This window comes from Bufo bufo, chromosome 3 (assembly GCF_905171765.1).
Source record: "Bufo bufo chromosome 3, aBufBuf1.1, whole genome shotgun sequence".
NCBI lineage: Eukaryota > Metazoa > Chordata > Amphibia > Anura > Bufonidae > Bufo > Bufo bufo.
Window position 1 is genome coordinate 705,560,862 of NC_053391.1, and position 17,406 is coordinate 705,578,267.

Sequence of the window (17,406 nt, forward strand, 5' to 3'; positions counted from 1 at the left end):
GGATTTTTGGATCCCGGACCCGAACATTTAAGTAAAAGTTCGGGTTCGGTGTTCGGCGCTTTTTTTTTGGCACTTTTTGAAAGGCTGCAGAGCAGCCAATCAACAAGCGGTTAACTGTCTGACCTTAGAAGCCATCACAGCCATGCCTACTAATGGCATGGCTGTGATTGGCCGGCGCAGCATGTGACCCAGGCTCTATATAAGCTGGAGTCAGGTAGCGACGCCCGTCACTCTGCTCTTACTAGTGCAGGGAGAGGATGCTGCTGCTGTGAGGGAGAGAATAGGAGAGAATCTAACTCAGCGATCTACAGAGAAATAGTTGTGTGGGTGCAGGGCACAATCGTTTTACCCTGCCCTGAGCCCATTGACCAAAAAAATACTAACTTTTATAATTCTGTTAGTTAGGTGGGCGGCAGCGGCGGCCATTTTATGCAAGCTCAGTGCACCAGCACGGCATCTGAGCTTTTGGGACATTGCAAACCATTTTTTGGGCAAACTACAACATCTGGATTAGTCAGTGTGCAATTTAAGGTAGAAATACACCCATCATTTTCTGGGGTTTGAAAAAACACACCTTTTTTTTTCCAAAAAACTGTATTTTCCATATCTGCAAATGTTAAATTCAAGTTTAATATACACAGCTTTCATATTCTGTTCGCAAAAAAAGACTTTTTTGACCATCTACATCTGGATTAGTCAGTGTGCAATTTAAGCTAGAAATACACCCATCATCTTCTGGGGTTTTAAAAACACACTTTTTTGCCAGAAAACACAATTTTCACGCCTTGCAGCATCAGCACGTGTGAAATTCCAGGCTTATATACGGCTGTCAAATTCAGTTGTTAAACAAACACTCGTTTGGGCACAAAAAATGTAGTTGGCAGCCTTTGCTGCAGATGTCATTGTGAGATACACCCTTAATACATTTGGGTTACATTCAGAGATTTTATATACCGCCATTTGGTGCACCAATATTGAATTCAGGCCGACACTGGTTCAGGCCGTGTGAGATACCCCCTCTACATACAGGGGTTTGATTCAGGCATTTAAAATACAGCCATTTTGGCCAAACAAATCTATAATTCAGGCCTAGTCTGGTTCAGGCCGTGTGAGATACACCCTTTACATACTGTGGTTCTATTCTACTATTAATGGATGAAATGGAAAACAGCGACTCTACCTATCGACCGAATGGATCCGGGTGCACACCTCACGGTCCACCCAGACCGTCTGAACAAATAAATAATGCAATAAAAAATGAGGGGCACTCCACGTTTGGGAAAAGAAAGCAGCAGTGCTCTATGGATACGTCAATAGTTATACATATTTATCATAGGGAGCCAGTACATAAACCAGTAAAAACATCAATGAATAAAGACAATGAAACAATGTATACAATGAATATGGACCTCAAAAAATCGCAGAAATCCTCATACGAATAAAATGTCTAAAAAAATAGTGAACAAATAAAAATCGCATATAACGATCCCCACAGTATTCGTTGAGCGATTCTATTTGTAAATAATCGCAGGAGATGTTTAGTGAACTTCGAATGTCAATTCTTATCTCCAGCCTAATGGGAGGCTCCAGAAAATCGCATGGAAGACCTTAGTGTGCAAGGCAGTATAACACCACACGCTGTCCAGATTGCATCCCACCAGCTTATTCGGATCATCAGATATAGTAATAGTCGTGAAGGATATCTCTTACCATATGTCGTCACCAGCTTGATATTTCAATCGAAATTTCTGCCGATCTTACCCTACGCGGCGTCCCACGTGGTACGGAATCTCAAACGTGACGTCTCACGTGACTCCTCGGCTTGGCAGCTGTAAAGTCTCGGACCCTTCTTACGATCCTGCCTCTAATTCGAGACAAATGGCAATAGTTCATAAGGGAAGATCTCCCGACTGTATCCTTCTTCTATCGATAAATCCTAGTTGATGGGGAACGGCTCACTGTCCCAGCAGAGCCAGACGCGTTTCAGGGTATGCACCCCTTCCTCAGTGGTGGTGACAGTGAGCACTTCACAACCCTTTATACATCCCCAAAGGCAGGCTGTGGGTGGAACTGATCTAATTGGGACATTAGAGAAATCCGGTCTGGAATCCTATCATCATTATTATCTAAATAAGGCCCACATTGATCCACCTCCAGTCCTTGGGTCAAATGGTCTCACAATAACAGATTCCTATATATATTGTATACTTGATATAAAAAACATATTATAAAAACTGCATAAGATATACATAAATATGTGTACATCTTTAAAATGCCTAGAAAGAGAGTGTAGCACATAGCCCTTCTTAATATTAGCCACGTGCTCTGCCACCCTCTTCTTTAGCGTCCTCTTTGTCCTCCCTATATATTGTTTTCGACATCCACATTGCAATAGATAAATAACGTCAGTTGAATCACAGGTCAGACATTCATTAATGTCTAGCCTGAACGTATTCTGAGTGGAGGTGATACTCGTTGTTTTCCTTCCAAAATTAGTAACCTTGCAATTACCACACCGTCCACATCTATGGAAGCCTCCAGTCGCTAGCCAATTTTGACCTTTAGATAGACCCTTCCTATCCACTTTCAAGGTGGGTGCTACTTTTGCTGCCAAATTCACTGCTCTTGTGTAGGTAATCCTAGGGTCTTTGGTGAGGGAGGACCCTATGATCTTATCATCAAGAAGGAGATACCAATATTTCCTGGTGATTTTCTCTAGCTGTCGATATTGTGAATGGTAGGGTAGGATCATCCTTATCACCTCATCCTGTGGGAGTGTAGATTTTGGAATGAAGAAATCCTTCCTATTCATATCTCTGACTTAATAATGATGATAGGATTCCAGACCGGATTTCTCTAATGTCCCAATTAGATCAGTTCCACCCACAGCCTGCCTTTGGGGATGTATAAAAGGTTGTGAAGTGCTCACTGTCACCACCACTGAGGAAGGGGTGCATACCCTGAAACGCGTCTGGCTCTGCTGGGACAGTGAGCCGTTCCCCATCAACTAGGATTTATCGATAGAAGAAGGATACAGTCGGGAGATCTTCCCTTATGAACTATTGCCATTTGTCTCGAATTAGAGGCAGGATCGTAAGAAGGGTCCGAGACTTTACAGCTGCCAAGCCGAGGAGTCACGTGAGACGTCACGTTTGAGACTCCATACCACGTGGGACGCCGCGTAGGGTAAGATCGGCAGAAATTTTGATTGAAATATCAAGCTGGTGACGGCATATGGTAAGAGATATCCTTCACGACTATTACTATATCTGATGATCCGAATAAGCTGGTGGGATGCAATCTGGACAGCGTGTGGTGTTGTACTGCCTTGCACACTAAGGTCTTCCATGCGATTTTCTGGAGCCTCCCATTAGGCTGGAGATAAGAATTGACATTCGAAGTTCACTAAACATCTCCTGCGATTATTTACAAATAGAATCGCTCAACGAATACTGTGGGGATCGTTATATGCAATTTTTATTTGTTCACGATTTTTTTAGACATTTTATTCGTATGAGGATTTCTGCGATTTTTTTGAGGTCCATATTCATTGTATACACCTATTCTACTATTAATTAAACACCCATTTAGGGCAAGATCCTAAATTTGAAAAATATGAGGAGAGCGTCAAATAAGGGACGTGGCCCCGGTCGTGGTGCTGCTGGTGGAGCTCCTGTTGCAGGGAGAGGACGTGGTCGATCTGTGCCAGCTACACGCACAAGTGAAACCCCTTCCTCAGGTGCGAGTAGGCGACAGAACCTGCAGCGGTATTGGGTCGGGCCTAATGCGGCTCTACGAATGGTGAGGCCTGAACAAGTACAGGAGATAGTAGATTGGGTGGCTGACAGTGGATCCAGTTCCTTCACATTGTCTCCCACCCAGTCTCCTGCTGAAAGACCACAGTTGGCACCTGCAGCCGATGTCCATCAGTCTTTCACCTCGCCCCCTTGCACATCAGCCAAGCAGTCTGAGCCCCAAGTCATGCAGCAGTCTCTTCTGCTTTTTGATGACTCTGTTAGCAGGGTTTCCCAGGGCCGTCAACCCAGCCCTGCCCCAGAAGTGGAAGAGATTGGGTGCACCGATGCCCAACCACTTATCTTTCAAGATCAGTACATGGGAGGACCATCGCAGCACGTCTCGGATGATGACGAAACACAGGTGCCAACTGCTGGGGCTTTCGAAAGTGTGAAGACCGACAAGGAAGGCAGGGGTGAAGACTGGGTGGAAGATGATCTGGAGGACGATGAGGTCCTCGACCCCACATGGAATCAAGGTCATGCGAGTGACCTATGTAGTTCGGAGGAAGAAGCGGTGGTCGCACAGAGCCACCAGCACAGCAGAAGAGGGAGCAGGGTGCAAATCTGGAGCGGCCGTCCTCTAGACAGTACGCCTGCTACTGCCCACCGCAGCAAGGGACCGAGCACACCAAAGCCAGCTCCAAGGAGTTCCCTGGCGTTGCAGTTCTTCAGACAATGTGCTGACAAGACACGAGTGGTTTGCACGCTGTGCAATCAGAGCCTGAAGCGAGGCATAAACGTTCTCAACCTGAGCACAACCTGCATGACCAGGCATCTAAGTGCAAAGCATGAGCTGCAGTGGAGAAGACACCCTAAAAACCAAGAAAGGTCTCTGGCTCCTCCTGCTTCCTCTTCTGCTGCAGTCGCGGCCTCTTCATCCACCTCTGGAGTGACAGTGCCACCTGCCACCCCGCAGAGGATCTGCCAGCAACACCACCACCTGGGTCACCAAGCATCTCCACAATGTCCCACGGAAGCATTCAGCTCTCCATCTCCCAAACGCTGGAGAGGAAGTACCCTGCTCCCTACCCATCCTCTACCAGCTCCTCATCTGGTCAGCATAACACCTTCACCACCAACTTCAGCACAGCCAGGGGTAAACGACAGCAGGCAGTTTTATAACGTATCTGTTTGGGGGACAAACCCCACACCGCGCAGGAGCTGTGGACGGGCCTTGAACAACAGACCGATGAGTGGTTTGTGCCAGTGAGCCTCAAGCCCGGCCTGGTGGTGTGCGATAATGGGCGAAATCTTGTTGCAGCTCTGGGACTAGCCGGTTTGACGCACATCCCTTGCCTGGCGCATGTGCTGAATTTGGTGGTGCAGAGATTCCTTATAAATTACCCCGACATGTCAGAGCTGCTGCATAAAGTGCGGGCCGTCTGTTTGCGCTTTCGGCGTTCTCACCCTGCTGCTGCTCGCCTGTCAGCGCTGCAGCGTAACTTCGGCCTTCCCGCTCACCGCCTCATATGCGACGTGCCCACCAGGTGGAACTCCACCTTGCACATGCTGGACAGACTGTGCGAGCAGCAGCAGGCCATAGTGGAGTTTCAGCAGCAGCACGCACGGGTCATTCGCTCTGCGGATCAGCACCACTTCACCACCAATGACTGGGCCTCCATGCGAGACCTGTGTTCCTTGTTGCGCTGTTTCGAGTACTCCACCAACATGGCCAGTGGCGATGACGCTGATCTCAGCGTTACAATACCACTTCTATGTCTCCTTGAAAAAACGCTCCTGGCGATGATGGAAGAGGATGTGGCACAGGAGGAGGAGGAGGAAGAGGGATCATTTCGTAGGGTTTCCGGCCAGTCATTCCCAAGTGACTCCGAGGGTGGGTTCCTGCACCCACAAACGCCAGGTACACAATTGTCCAGCCAGGGCACAGTTCTGGAGGATGAGGAGGTGGAGGATGAGGAGGAGGAACCATGTTCACAGCAGGGTGGCACCCAGACCAGCTCATGGCCATCACTGGTGCGTGGCTGGGGGGATACAGAGGACACAGACGATACACCTCCCACAGAGGACAGCTTGTCGTTGCCTCTGGGCAGCCTGGCACACATGAGTGATTACATGCTGCAGTGTCTCCGCAACGACCGCCGAGTTGCCCACATTCTAACTTGTGCTGATTCCTGGGTGGCCGCGCTGCTGGATCCCCGTTACACGGACAACGTACCGTCCTTAATTCCCTCACCGGAGCATGAACAGAAGATGCGTGAGTACAAGCACACGCTGGTAGACGCGCTGCTGGTGACATTCCCACCTGACAGCGGGGGCACAGTGGAAGCACAAGGTGAAGGCAGAGGATGAGGAAGAGGTCGCCAACGCAGCTGGGGCACCGCCAGCACCTCAGAAGGAAGGGTTAGCATGGCCGACATGTGGAAAAGCTTTGTCAGCACGCCACAACAACCAGCACCACCAGCTGATATGGAACGTCTTTGCAGGAGGCAGCATTTCACCAACATGGTGGAGCAGTATGTGTGCACACGCCAACACATAATGAATGACGGGTCTGCCCCTTCAACTTCTGGGTCTCCAAATTGGGCACATGGCCTGAGCTTGTCCTTTACCCCTTGGAGGTGCTGGCCTGCCCTGCAGCCGGTGTATTGTCTGAACGTGTGTTTAGCACGGCAGGGGGCGTCATCACAGGTTATATTTCCCAATGTTTTGGGGTGTACCCTAATTTTAAAAATAAAATTTTAAACCAAAAAGCAGTGTAGGCTACCTCCTCCTCCTCCACCGCCGCTTCCACCTCCACCGCCTCCTCAACCTCCTTCTCCATATGGACCTCGTCCTCCTAGATCAAGATTATTATTTTTTATTTTTACGTATTTTATGTTATTTAAAGTCATTTCCTTATCCATATTTGTTTGCAGAGCACTTGCCATGCTCTTAACCACATTTTGACGACATTTGCAGCCCTCTAGCCCTTTCCATGACATTTTTACAGCCATTTTAGTGCTCAAAAGTTCGGGTCCCCATTGACTTCAATGGGGTTCGGGTCCCGAACTCGAACTTTTTTCTGAAGTTCAGCCGAACGCGAACATCCAGGTGTCCACTCCACTCTACCCACGAGTCCATGCCTCGTATAATGCATGACAATATCCTGGTGGCCTTAGAAGCATCTGATTGACATTGTGCTGTAATTTAATCTACCATCTACAAGGACACCCAAATCCATCCTACAAGTGACTCTCCAGTGTTACTCCTCCTAGGACATATGATGTTTGTAGATTGTTAGTACTTGATCCTTCTCTACAAGTGACTCTCCAGTGTTACTCCTCCTAGGACATATGATGTATGTAGATTATTAGTACCTGATCCTTCTCTACAAGTGACTCTTCAGTGTTACTCCTCCTAGGACATATGATGTATGTAGAATATTAGTACCTGATCCTTCTCTACAAGTGACTCTCCAGTGTTACTCCTCCTAGGACATATGATCTATGTAGATTGTTAGTACCTGATCCTTCTCTACAAGTGACTCTACAGTGTTACTCCTCCTAGGACATATGATGTATGTAGAATATTAGTATCTGATCCTTCTCTACAAGTGACTCTCCAATGTTACTCCTCCTAGGACATATGATGTATGTAGATTATTAGTACCTGATCCTTGTCTACAAGTGACTCTCCAGTGTTACTCCTCCTAGGACGTATGCTGTATGTAGATTATTAGTACCTGATCCTTCTCTACAAGTGACTCTCCAGTGTTACTCCTCCTAGGACGTATGCTGTATGTAGATTATTAGTACCTGATCCTTCTCTACAAGTGACTCTCCAGTGTTACTCCTCCTAGGACGTATGCTGTATGTAGATTATTAGTACCCGATCCTTCTCTACAAGTGACTCTCCAGTGTTACTCCTCCTAGGACGTATGCTGTATGTAGATTATTAGTACCCAGATGCAGAACTTCACATTTATCCACATTGAACCTCTGTGCCCGGTCGGCTTGTAGACTGTGGACATTCTCGGTAGATTGCACAGTTCTACATAACTTGGTGTACATTATTACAGGCGTCGTCTTCCTCAGCTGCAGATTGTGATTTCTCGTACTTGATTCTCCTGTTCTGTGATTGGCAGGTTTCCGGCAGAACGTCGCCCTCGCTGCAGCCTGTGGGAATCTCGCTGGTCGGGATACATCTGCGTCACGCCCTCTGGGACACCCGTCTGGAATTACTACAAGAGACTCTGTCACCACAACTCTGCGCCCTCCCTTCAATACACATCTCTGCTGTGCCACAAGCCAGCAATGCCAAATGCCATCATCCTGCACAGTCCTACTATCTGTGCCCGCTGTACAGTGGGGAGGGCCCTGGGGGCCACAAGCAGCATCAGGAGAGGCCACTGCTGCTCCTTCCACTTCCCACCACCGTTTCCCCTTTCTTATGGAGCCAGCGCCGTGTTCACGCCATCTCTTTACTGTGACATGAGGCAGCGAGATGACACACTGCAACAAAAAATAAAAAGACAAGTAAGAATAATCCTGACCTTGGCGATGATCTGATTGTGAATGAATAACTTATATAGCGCTACAATTGCGAACTAAATCGCCTCAAGGCGCTTTTGCCGCCCTTGACCGCCTGTGCTTTCAGAAGAGGTGGGTCTTGAGCTTCTTCCTGAAGGCTAGATGGTTTTCTTCTGAGCGGATCTCTGCAGGTAGAGTGTTCCATAACCGGGGTCCTTGGACTGCGAACCTTTTGAGTTGTAGTGGGTCTTGGGGATATGGAGGAGGTTCTGGTTAGCTGAACGGAGGGGGCGACCTGGGGTGTAGTGCTTTATTTTTTCGCAGATTGTGGTGGGGAATAAATGGTGGGACACAACATGGGGTCATCAGCAAGCCCTCTAATAATGGCCTCACCGCAGGAGAGTCCATAAAGGCCTGTAAATTGTTAGTCCTCAGACCATCATCCGATAGTCCGTCTGTACAGCAGTGTGCTTCTTAGTCCTTACTGTTCTGTAGTCCGCCTGTAAGTCATTACACTGTCCTATAGTCCGTCTGTAGTCCGCCTGTAAGTCATTACACTGTCCTATAGTCTGTCTGTAGTGCAGCCTCCCTGTAAGTCATTACACTGTCCTATAGTCCGTCTGTAGTCCGCCTGTAAGTCATTACGCTGTCCCATAGTCCGTCTGTAGTGCAGCCTCCCTGTAAGTCATTACACTGTCCTATAGTCCGTCTGTAGTCCGCCTGTAAGTCATTACACTGTCCTATAGTCCGAAATCACTGATGGCAACTTCTTAAAACTTCACTTTTATTAAATATCCAATAAAACAGGACCACACACACTACAGTTCCTATAGTCTGCCTGTACAGCAGTGCCTGTTAGTCCTTACTGTCCTATAGTCTGCCTGAACAGCAACCCTCCTGTAAGTCATTAGTGTCCTATAGTCCACCTGTACAGCAGCCCCCCTATTAGTTGCTACACTGTCTTTTAGTCCGCCTGTACAACAGCCTGCCTGTAAGTCATTACGCTGTCATACAGTCCGCCTGTAAGTAATTACACTGTGCTACAGTCTGCCTGTACAGCATCCTCCGTTAGTTCTTACACTGTCCTATTATCCGTCTGTACAGAAGCCCGCCTGTAAATCATTACAGTGTCCTATAGTCCGCCTGTGCTTTCCAGGGAAGGTGCTTCCACCTTCAGTGCCTCCTTCCACATTTTAACCTGAAATGACAAATTCAGCAAAGCACATGATCATCTGCTGACCAATCAGCTGCACCCACTGCATTTCATCAGCAAGACTTCCTCAGGGGTGTGGCTACATGGCCTGTCCCTCCCCTCATTCACCATTGGTTACAGAGCGCTACATCAATGTTACAATTATAAAGACTTTAATAAAATGTAATCATAATACTCGGTACATTATAACAGCATCCAACAGGTAGCTGAGGTACGGGACAACTCCTCGTCAGGTATGTAATCGTGTCCGGCGGGTGGCTGAGGTACGGGACAATTCCTCGTCAGGTATGTAATCCTGTCCGGCGGGTGGCTGAGGTACGGGACAACTCCTCGTCAGGTATGTAATAGTGACCGGCGGGTGGCTGAGGTACGGGACAACTCCTCGTCAGGTATGTAATTGTGTCCGGCGGGTGGCTGAGGTACGGGACAACTCCTCGTCAGGTATGTAATTGTGCCGGCGGGAGGTTGAGGTACGGGACAACTCCTCGTCAGGTATGTAATTGTGCCGGTGGGTGGCTGAGATATAGGGAGAAAAAAACTTGTCTGGTAGCTGAGGTACGGGACAATTCCTCGTCGGGTATGCAATAGTGATTGGCGGGTGGCTGAGGTACGGGACAACTCCTCATCAGGTATGTAATCCTGTCCGGCGGGTGGCTGAGGTACGGGACAACTCCTCGTCAGGTATGTAATAGTGATCGGCGGGTGGCTGAGGTACGGGACAACTCCTCGTCAGGTATGTAATCCTGTCCAGCGGGTGGCTGAGGTACGGGACAACTCCTCGTCAGGTATGTAATTGTGTCCGGCGGGTGGCTGAGGTACGGGACAACTCCTCGTCAGGTATGTAATTGTGTCCGGCGGGTGGCTGAGGTACGGGACAACTCCTCGTCGGGTATGCAATAGTGACCGGCGGGTGGCTGAGGTACGGGACAACTCCTCGTCAGGTATGTAATTGTGTCCGGCGGGTGGCTGAGGTACGGGACAACTCCTCGTCGGGTATGCAATAGTGACCGGCGGGTGGCTGAGGTACGGGACAACTCCTCGTCAGGTATGTAATTGTGCCGGCGGGTGGCTGAGGTACGGGACAACTCCTCGTCGGGTATGCAATAGTGACCGGCGGGTGGCTGAGGTACGGGACAACTCCTCGTCAGGTATGCAATAGTGACCGGCGGGTGGCTGAGGTACGGGACAACTCCTCGTCAGGTATGTAATTGTGCCGGTGGGTGGCTGAGGTACGGGACAACTCCTCGTCAGGTAGGTAATCCTGTCCGGCAGGTGGCTGAGGTACAGGACAACTCCTCGTCAGGTATGTAATTGTGTCCGGCGGGTGGCTGAGGTACGGGACAACTCCTCGTCAGGTATGTAATCGTGTTCAGTGGGTGGCTGAGGTACAGGACAACTCCTCGTCAGGTATGTAATCGTGTTCAGTGGGTGGCTGAGGTACAGGACAACTCCTCGTCAGGTATGTAATAGTGACCGGCGGGTGGCTGAGGTACGGGACAACTCCTCGTCAGGTATGTAATAGTGACCGGCGGGTGGCTGAGGCACGGGACAACTCCTCGTCAGGTATGTAATAGTGACCGGCGGGTGGCTGAGGCACGGGACAAATCCTCGTCAGGTAGGTAATCCTGTCCGGCAGGTGGCTGAGGTACGGGACAACTCCTCGTCAGGTATGTAATCCTGTCCGGCGGGTGGCTGAGGTACAGGACAACTCCTCATCTAGCACTTGCACTGATGCTTTACTGTGAATTGCCGTGGATTTTGCCCACTTCACTGCTTCATGATGTAATGAGGGGTAACTATAAAGTAGATGCTTACCCCCAGAAGCAAAGCAACCATAAGTCAGAAAGCTCAACGAGGCGCGAGGCACCCGAGGATCAGAAAGCTGCATGAGGCATCCATACTTAAAAGAAGTAAAAATTCCAAAACACAATGTATTTGTACAGGAGTCAGTGCTCATGTGATGTCCGGCGGGGCCCCGGGCCCTCATCTCTTCTTGTACAGACACGGCTTCAGCTGCAGGCCTGGATGTTTGGAGGCATCTCGCGCACCTCCCGTCTTGCTGAATTCAAAGAGGAAGAAATACGAGTTCTCTGTGTTCTAGGGACAAGAAATAAATGGCACTTACTAAATATTACTCCACCCAGTGCTGACATCACTTGCTCACTCCACCCTCTAGAAAAAGGGATCATTACTGCACCCAGTGCTGACATCACTCGCTCTGCCCTCTAGTAAAGGGATCATTACTCCACACAGTGCTGACATCACTCGCTCTGCCCTCTAGTAAAGGGATCATTACTGCCCCCAGTGCTGACATCACTCGCTCTGCCCTCTAGTAAAGGGATCATTACTGCACCCAGTGCTGACATCACTCGCTCTGCCCTCTAGTAAAGGGATCATTACTGCACCCAGTGCTGACATCACTCGCTCTGCCCTCTAGTAAAGGGATCATTACTGCACCCAGTGCTGACATCACTCATTCAGCCCTCTAGTAAAGGGATCATTACTGCACCCAGTGCTGACATCACTCGCTCTGCCCTCTAGTAAAGGGATCATTACTGCACCCAGTGCTGACATCACTCGCTCTGCCCTCTAGTAAAGGGATCATTACTGCACCCAGTGCTGACATCACTCGCTCTGCCCTCTAGTAAAGGGATCATTACTGCACCCAGTGCTGACATCACTCGCTCTGCCCTCTAGTAAAGGGATCATTACTGCACCCAGTGCTGACATCACTCGCTCTGCCCTCTAGTAAAGGGATCATTACTGCACCCAGTGCTGACATCACTCGCTCTGCCCTCTAGTAAAGGGATCATTACTGCACCCAGTGCTGACATCACTCATTCAGCCCTCTAGTAAAGGGATCATTACTGCACCCAGTGCTGACATCACTCGCTCTGCCCTCTAGTAAAGGGATCATTACTGCACCCAGTGCTGACATCACTCGCTCTGCCCTCTAGTAAAGGGATCATTACTGCACCCAGTGCTGACATCACTCGCTCTGCCCTCTAGTAAAGGGATCATTACTGCACCCAGTGCGGACATCACTCGCTCTGCCCTCTAGTAAAGGGATCATTACTGCACCCAGTGCTGACATCACTCGCTCAGTCCTCTAGTAAAGGGATCATTACTCCACCCAGTGCTGACATCACTCGCTCTGCCCTCTAGTAAAGGGATCATTACTGCACCCAGTGCTGACATCACTCATTCAGCCCTCTAGTAAAGGGATCATTACTGCACCCAGTGCTGACATCACTCGCTCTGCCCTCTAGTAAAGGGATCATTACTGCACCCAGTGCTGACATCACTCGCTCTGCCCTCTAGTAAAGGGATCATTACTGCACCCAGTGCTGACATCACTCGCTCTGCCCTCTAGTAAAGGGATCATTACTGCACCCAGTGCTGACATCACTCGCTCTGCCCTCTAGTAAAGGGATCATTACTGCACCCAGTGCTGACATCACTCGCTCTGCCCTCTAGTAAAGGGATCATTACTGCACCCAGTGCTGACATCACTCGCTCTGCCCTCTAGTAAAGGGATCATTACTCCATCCAGTGCTGACATCACTCGCTCTGCCCTCTAGTAAAGGGATCATTACTGCACCCAGTGCTGACATCACTCGCTCTGCCCTCTTGTAAAGGGATCATTACTGCCCCCAGTGCTGACATCACTCGCTCTGCCCTCTAGTAAAGGGATCATTACTCCATCCAGTGCTGACATCACTCGCTCTGCCCTCTAGTAAAGGGATCATTACTGCACCCAGTGCTGACATCACTCGCTCTGCCCTCTTGTAAAGGGATCATTACTGCACCCAGTGCTGACATCACTCGCTCTGCCCTCTAGTAAAGGGATCATTACTGCACCCAGTGCTGACATCACTCGCTCTGCCCTCTAGTAAAGGGATCATTACTGCACCCAGTGCTGACATCACTCGCTCTGCCCTCTAGTAAAGGGATCATTACTGCACCCAGTGCGGACATCACTCGCTCTGCCCTCTAGTAAAGGGATCATTACTGCACCCAGTGCTGACATCACTCGCTCTGCCCTCTAGTAAAGGGATCATTACTCCACCCAGTGCTGACATCACTCGCTCTGCCCTCTAGTAAAGGGATCATTACTGCACCCAGTGCTGACATCACTCATTCAGCCCTCTAGTAAAGGGATCATTACTGCACCCAGTGCTGACATCACTCGCTCTGCCCTCTAGTAAAGGGATCATTACTGCACCCAGTGCTGACATCACTCATTCAGCCCTCTAGTAAAGGGATCATTACTGCACCCAGTGCTGACATCACTCATTCAGCCCTCTAGTAAAGGGATCATTACTGCACCCAGTGCTGACATCACTCGCTCTGCCCTCTAGTAAAGGGATCATTACTGCACCCAGTGCTGACATCACTCGCTCTGCCCTCTAGTAAAGGGATCATTACTCCACCCAGTGCTGACATCACTCATTCAGCCCTCTAGTAAAGGGATCATTACTGCACCCAGTGCTGACATCACTCGCTCTGCCCTCTAGTAAAGGGATCATTACTGCACCCAGTGCTGACATCACTCGCTCTGCCCTCTAGTAAAGGGATCATTACTGCACCCAGTGCTGACATCACTCGCTCTGCCCTCTAGTAAAGGGATCATTACTGCACCCAGTGCTGACATCACTCATTCAGCCCTCTAGTAAAGGGATCATTACTGCACCCAGTGCTGACATCACTCGCTCTGCCCTCTAGTAAAGGGATCATTACTGCACACAGTGCTGACATCACTCATTCAGCCCTCTAGTAAAGGGATCATTACTCCATCCAGTGCTGACATCACTCATTCAGCCCTCTAGTAAAGGGATCATTACTCCATCCAGTGCTGACATCACTCGCTCTGCCCTCTAGTAAAGGGATCATTACTGCACCCAGTGCTGACATCACTCGCTCTGCCCTCTAGTAAAGGGATCATTACTGCACCCAGTGCTGACATCACTCATTCAGCCCTCTAGTAAAGGGATCATTACTGCACCCAGTGCTGACATCACTCGCTCTGCCCTCTAGTAAAGGGATCATTACTCCACCCAGTGCTGACATCACTCGCTCTGCCCTCTAGTAAAGGGATCATTACTGCACCCAGTGCTGACATCACTCATTCAGCCCTCTAGTAAAGGGATCATTACTGCACCCAGTGCTGACATCACTCGCTCTGCCCTCTAGTAAAGGGATCATTACTGCACCCAGTGCTGACATCACTCGCTCTGCCCTCTAGTAAAGGGATCATTACTGCACCCAGTGCTGACATCACTCGCTCTGCCCTCTAGTAAAGGGATCATTACTGCACCCAGTGCTGACATCACTCGCTCTGCCCTCTAGTAAAGGGATCATTACTGCACCCAGTGCTGACATCACTCGCTCTGCCCTCTAGTAAAGGGATCATTACTGCACCCAGTGCTGACATCACTCGCTCTGCCCTCTAGTAAAGGGATCATTACTGCACCCAGTGCTGACATCACTCGCTCTGCCCTCTAGTAAAGGGATCATTACTGCACCCAGTGCTGACATCACTCGCTCTGCCCTCTAGTAAAGGGATCATTACTGCACCCAGTGCTGACATCACTCGCTCTGCCCTCTAGTAAAGGGATCATTACTGCACCCAGTGCTGACATCACTCGCTCTGCCCTCTAGTAAAGGGATCATTACTGCACCCAGTGCTGACATCACTCATTCAGCCCTCTAGTAAAGGGATCATTACTGCACCCAGTGCTGACATCACTCGCTCTGCCCTCTAGTAAAGGGATCATTACTCCATCCAGTGCTGACATCACTCATTCAGCCCTCTAGTAAAGGGATCATTACTGCACCCAGTGCTGACATCACTCGCTCTGCCCTCTAGTAAAGGGATCATTACTGCACCCAGTGCTGACATCACTCATTCAGCCCTCTAGTAAAGGGATCATTACTGCACCCAGTGCTGACATCACTCGCTCTGCCCTCTAGTAAAGGGATCATTACTGCACCCAGTGCTGACATCACTCGCTCTGCCCTCTAGTAAAGGGATCATTATTGCACCCAGTGCTGACATCACTCGCTCTGCCCTCTAGTAAAGGGATCATTACTCCACCCAGTGCTGACATCACTCGCTCTGCCCTCTAGTAAAGGGATCATTACTGCCCCCAGTGCTGACATCACTCGCTCTGCCCTCTAGTAAAGGGATCATTACTGCACCCAGTGCTGACATCACTCGCTCAGTCCTCTAGTAAAGGGATCATTACTGCACCCAGTGCTGACATCACTCGCTCTGCCCTCTAGTAAAGGGATCATTACTGCACCCAGTGCTGACATCACTCGCTCTGCCCTCTAGTAAAGGGATCATTACTGCACCCAGTGCTGACATCACTCGCTCTGCCCTCTAGTAAAGGGATCATTACTCCATCCAGTGCTGACATTACTTGCGCCGCCCTCTAGTAAAGGGATCATTACTCCATCCAGTGCTGACATTACTTGCGCCGCCCTCTAGTAAAGGGATCATTACTCCATCCAGTGCTGACATTACTTGCGCCGCCCTCTAGTAAAGATGCTGTTAGGTTGTATCTTACTTTATTGATGCTCTTGAAGCCCAACTGTGACATTGCGTTGAGGAACGGCCTGATGTCATCAAAACGACTGCTCACCTCGGCCACAAGTAACACCCCACTGAGAAGAATATAGAGCGTAAGAGACTGCGGAAACAAGTAACACCCCACTGAGAAGAAGATAGAGCGTAAGAGACTGCGGAAACAAGTAACACCCCACTGAGAAGAGAGAGCGTAAGAGACTGCGGAAACAAGTAACACCCCACTGAGAAGAAGAGAGAGCATAAGAGACTGCGGCAACACAACACGAAGAGAGAGAGTAAGAGACTGCAACAACAAGTAACACCCCACTGAGAAGAAGATAGAGGGTAAGAGACTGCGGAAACAAGTAACACCCCACTGAGAAGAATATAGAGCGTAAGAGACTGCGGAAACAAGTAACACCCCACTGAGAAGAATATAGAGCGTAAGAGACTGCGGAAACACAACACGAAGAGAGAGCATAAGAGACTGCGGCAACACAACACGAAGAGAGAGAGTAAGAGACTGCGGCAACAAGTTAACACCCCACAAAAAAAAAAAAGAAAGAGTAAGAGACTGTGGCAAAAAGTAACACTCAACATAAAGCTGTGTGTCTCTGCCTGACCTTACAGCTTTATGTCACGGATCCTGTAGCAGTAAGGTCAGGCAGAGACACACAGCTTTATGTCACGGATCCTGTAGCAGTAAGGTCAGGCAGAGACACACAGCTTTATGTCACGGATCCTGTAGCAGTAAGGTCAGGCAGAGACACACAGCTTTATGTCACGGATCCTGTAGCAGTAAGGTCAGGCAGAGACACACAGCTTTATGTCACAGATCCTGTAGCAGTAAGGTCAGGCAGAGACACACAGCTTTATGTCACAGATCCTGTAGCAGTAAGGTCAGGCAGAGACACACAGCTTTATGTCACGGATCCTGTAGCAGTAAGGTCAGGCAGAGACACAAAGCTTTATGTCACTGATCCTGTAGCAGTAAGGTCAGGCAGAGACACACAGCTTTATGTCACTGATCGTGTAGCAGTAAGGTCAGGCAGAGACACACAGCTTTATGTCACGGATCCTGTAGCAGTAAGGTCAGGCAGAGACACAAAGCTTTATGTCACTGATCGTGTAGCAGTAAGGTCAGGCAGAGACACACAGCTTTATGTCACTGATCGTGTAGCAGTAAGGTCAGGCAGAGACACACAGCTTTATGTCACGGATCCTGTAGCAGTAAGGTCAGGCAGAGACACACAGCTTTATGTCACGGATCCTGTAGCAGTAAGGTCAGGCAGAGACACAAAGCTTTATGTCACTGATCGTGTAGCAGTAAGGTCAGGCAGAGACACACAGCTTTAT

At 49.3% G+C, this 17,406-nt stretch overlaps 2 protein-coding genes and 1 long non-coding RNA gene across 5 annotated transcripts in view; 2 read left to right on the forward strand and 1 right to left on the reverse strand.

The window, feature by feature from the left end:
* DNHD1 (dynein heavy chain domain 1) overlaps positions 1-8,264 on the forward strand; it is a 108,575-nt gene extending 100,311 nt beyond the window's left edge. Inside the window, exon 42 of the mRNA XM_040426760.1 lies at positions 7,882-8,264. Within this exon, the coding sequence (XP_040282694.1) occupies positions 7,882-8,226 (345 nt within the window). The 3' untranslated portion in view covers positions 8,227-8,264. The remainder of the gene's footprint in view (positions 1-7,881) is intronic.
* A 1,370-nt stretch (positions 8,265-9,634) lies between these two features.
* Positions 9,635-11,085, forward strand: LOC120996655. Of its 3 annotated transcripts, none has more exons than XR_005777835.1 (3): positions 9,635-9,920; positions 10,109-10,212; positions 10,939-11,085. It is a non-coding gene; the product is annotated as an uncharacterized LOC120996655 (long non-coding RNA). The 3 variants fall into 3 exon arrangements; XR_005777834.1 differs by having other exon boundaries at positions 9,636-9,920; positions 10,161-10,212; XR_005777836.1 differs by lacking the exon at positions 10,109-10,212 and having other exon boundaries at positions 9,637-9,920.
* Positions 10,943-17,406, reverse strand: part of RRP8 (ribosomal RNA processing 8) — a 28,475-nt gene continuing 22,011 nt past the window's right edge. The window contains exons 7-9 of the mRNA XM_040426761.1: positions 16,052-16,148; positions 11,203-11,576; positions 10,943-11,067 (exon numbers count right to left, since the gene is read on the reverse strand). Coding sequence (XP_040282695.1) covers positions 11,463-11,576; positions 16,052-16,148 — 211 coding nt within the window. The 3' untranslated portion in view covers positions 10,943-11,067; positions 11,203-11,462. The remainder of the gene's footprint in view (positions 11,068-11,202; positions 11,577-16,051; positions 16,149-17,406) is intronic.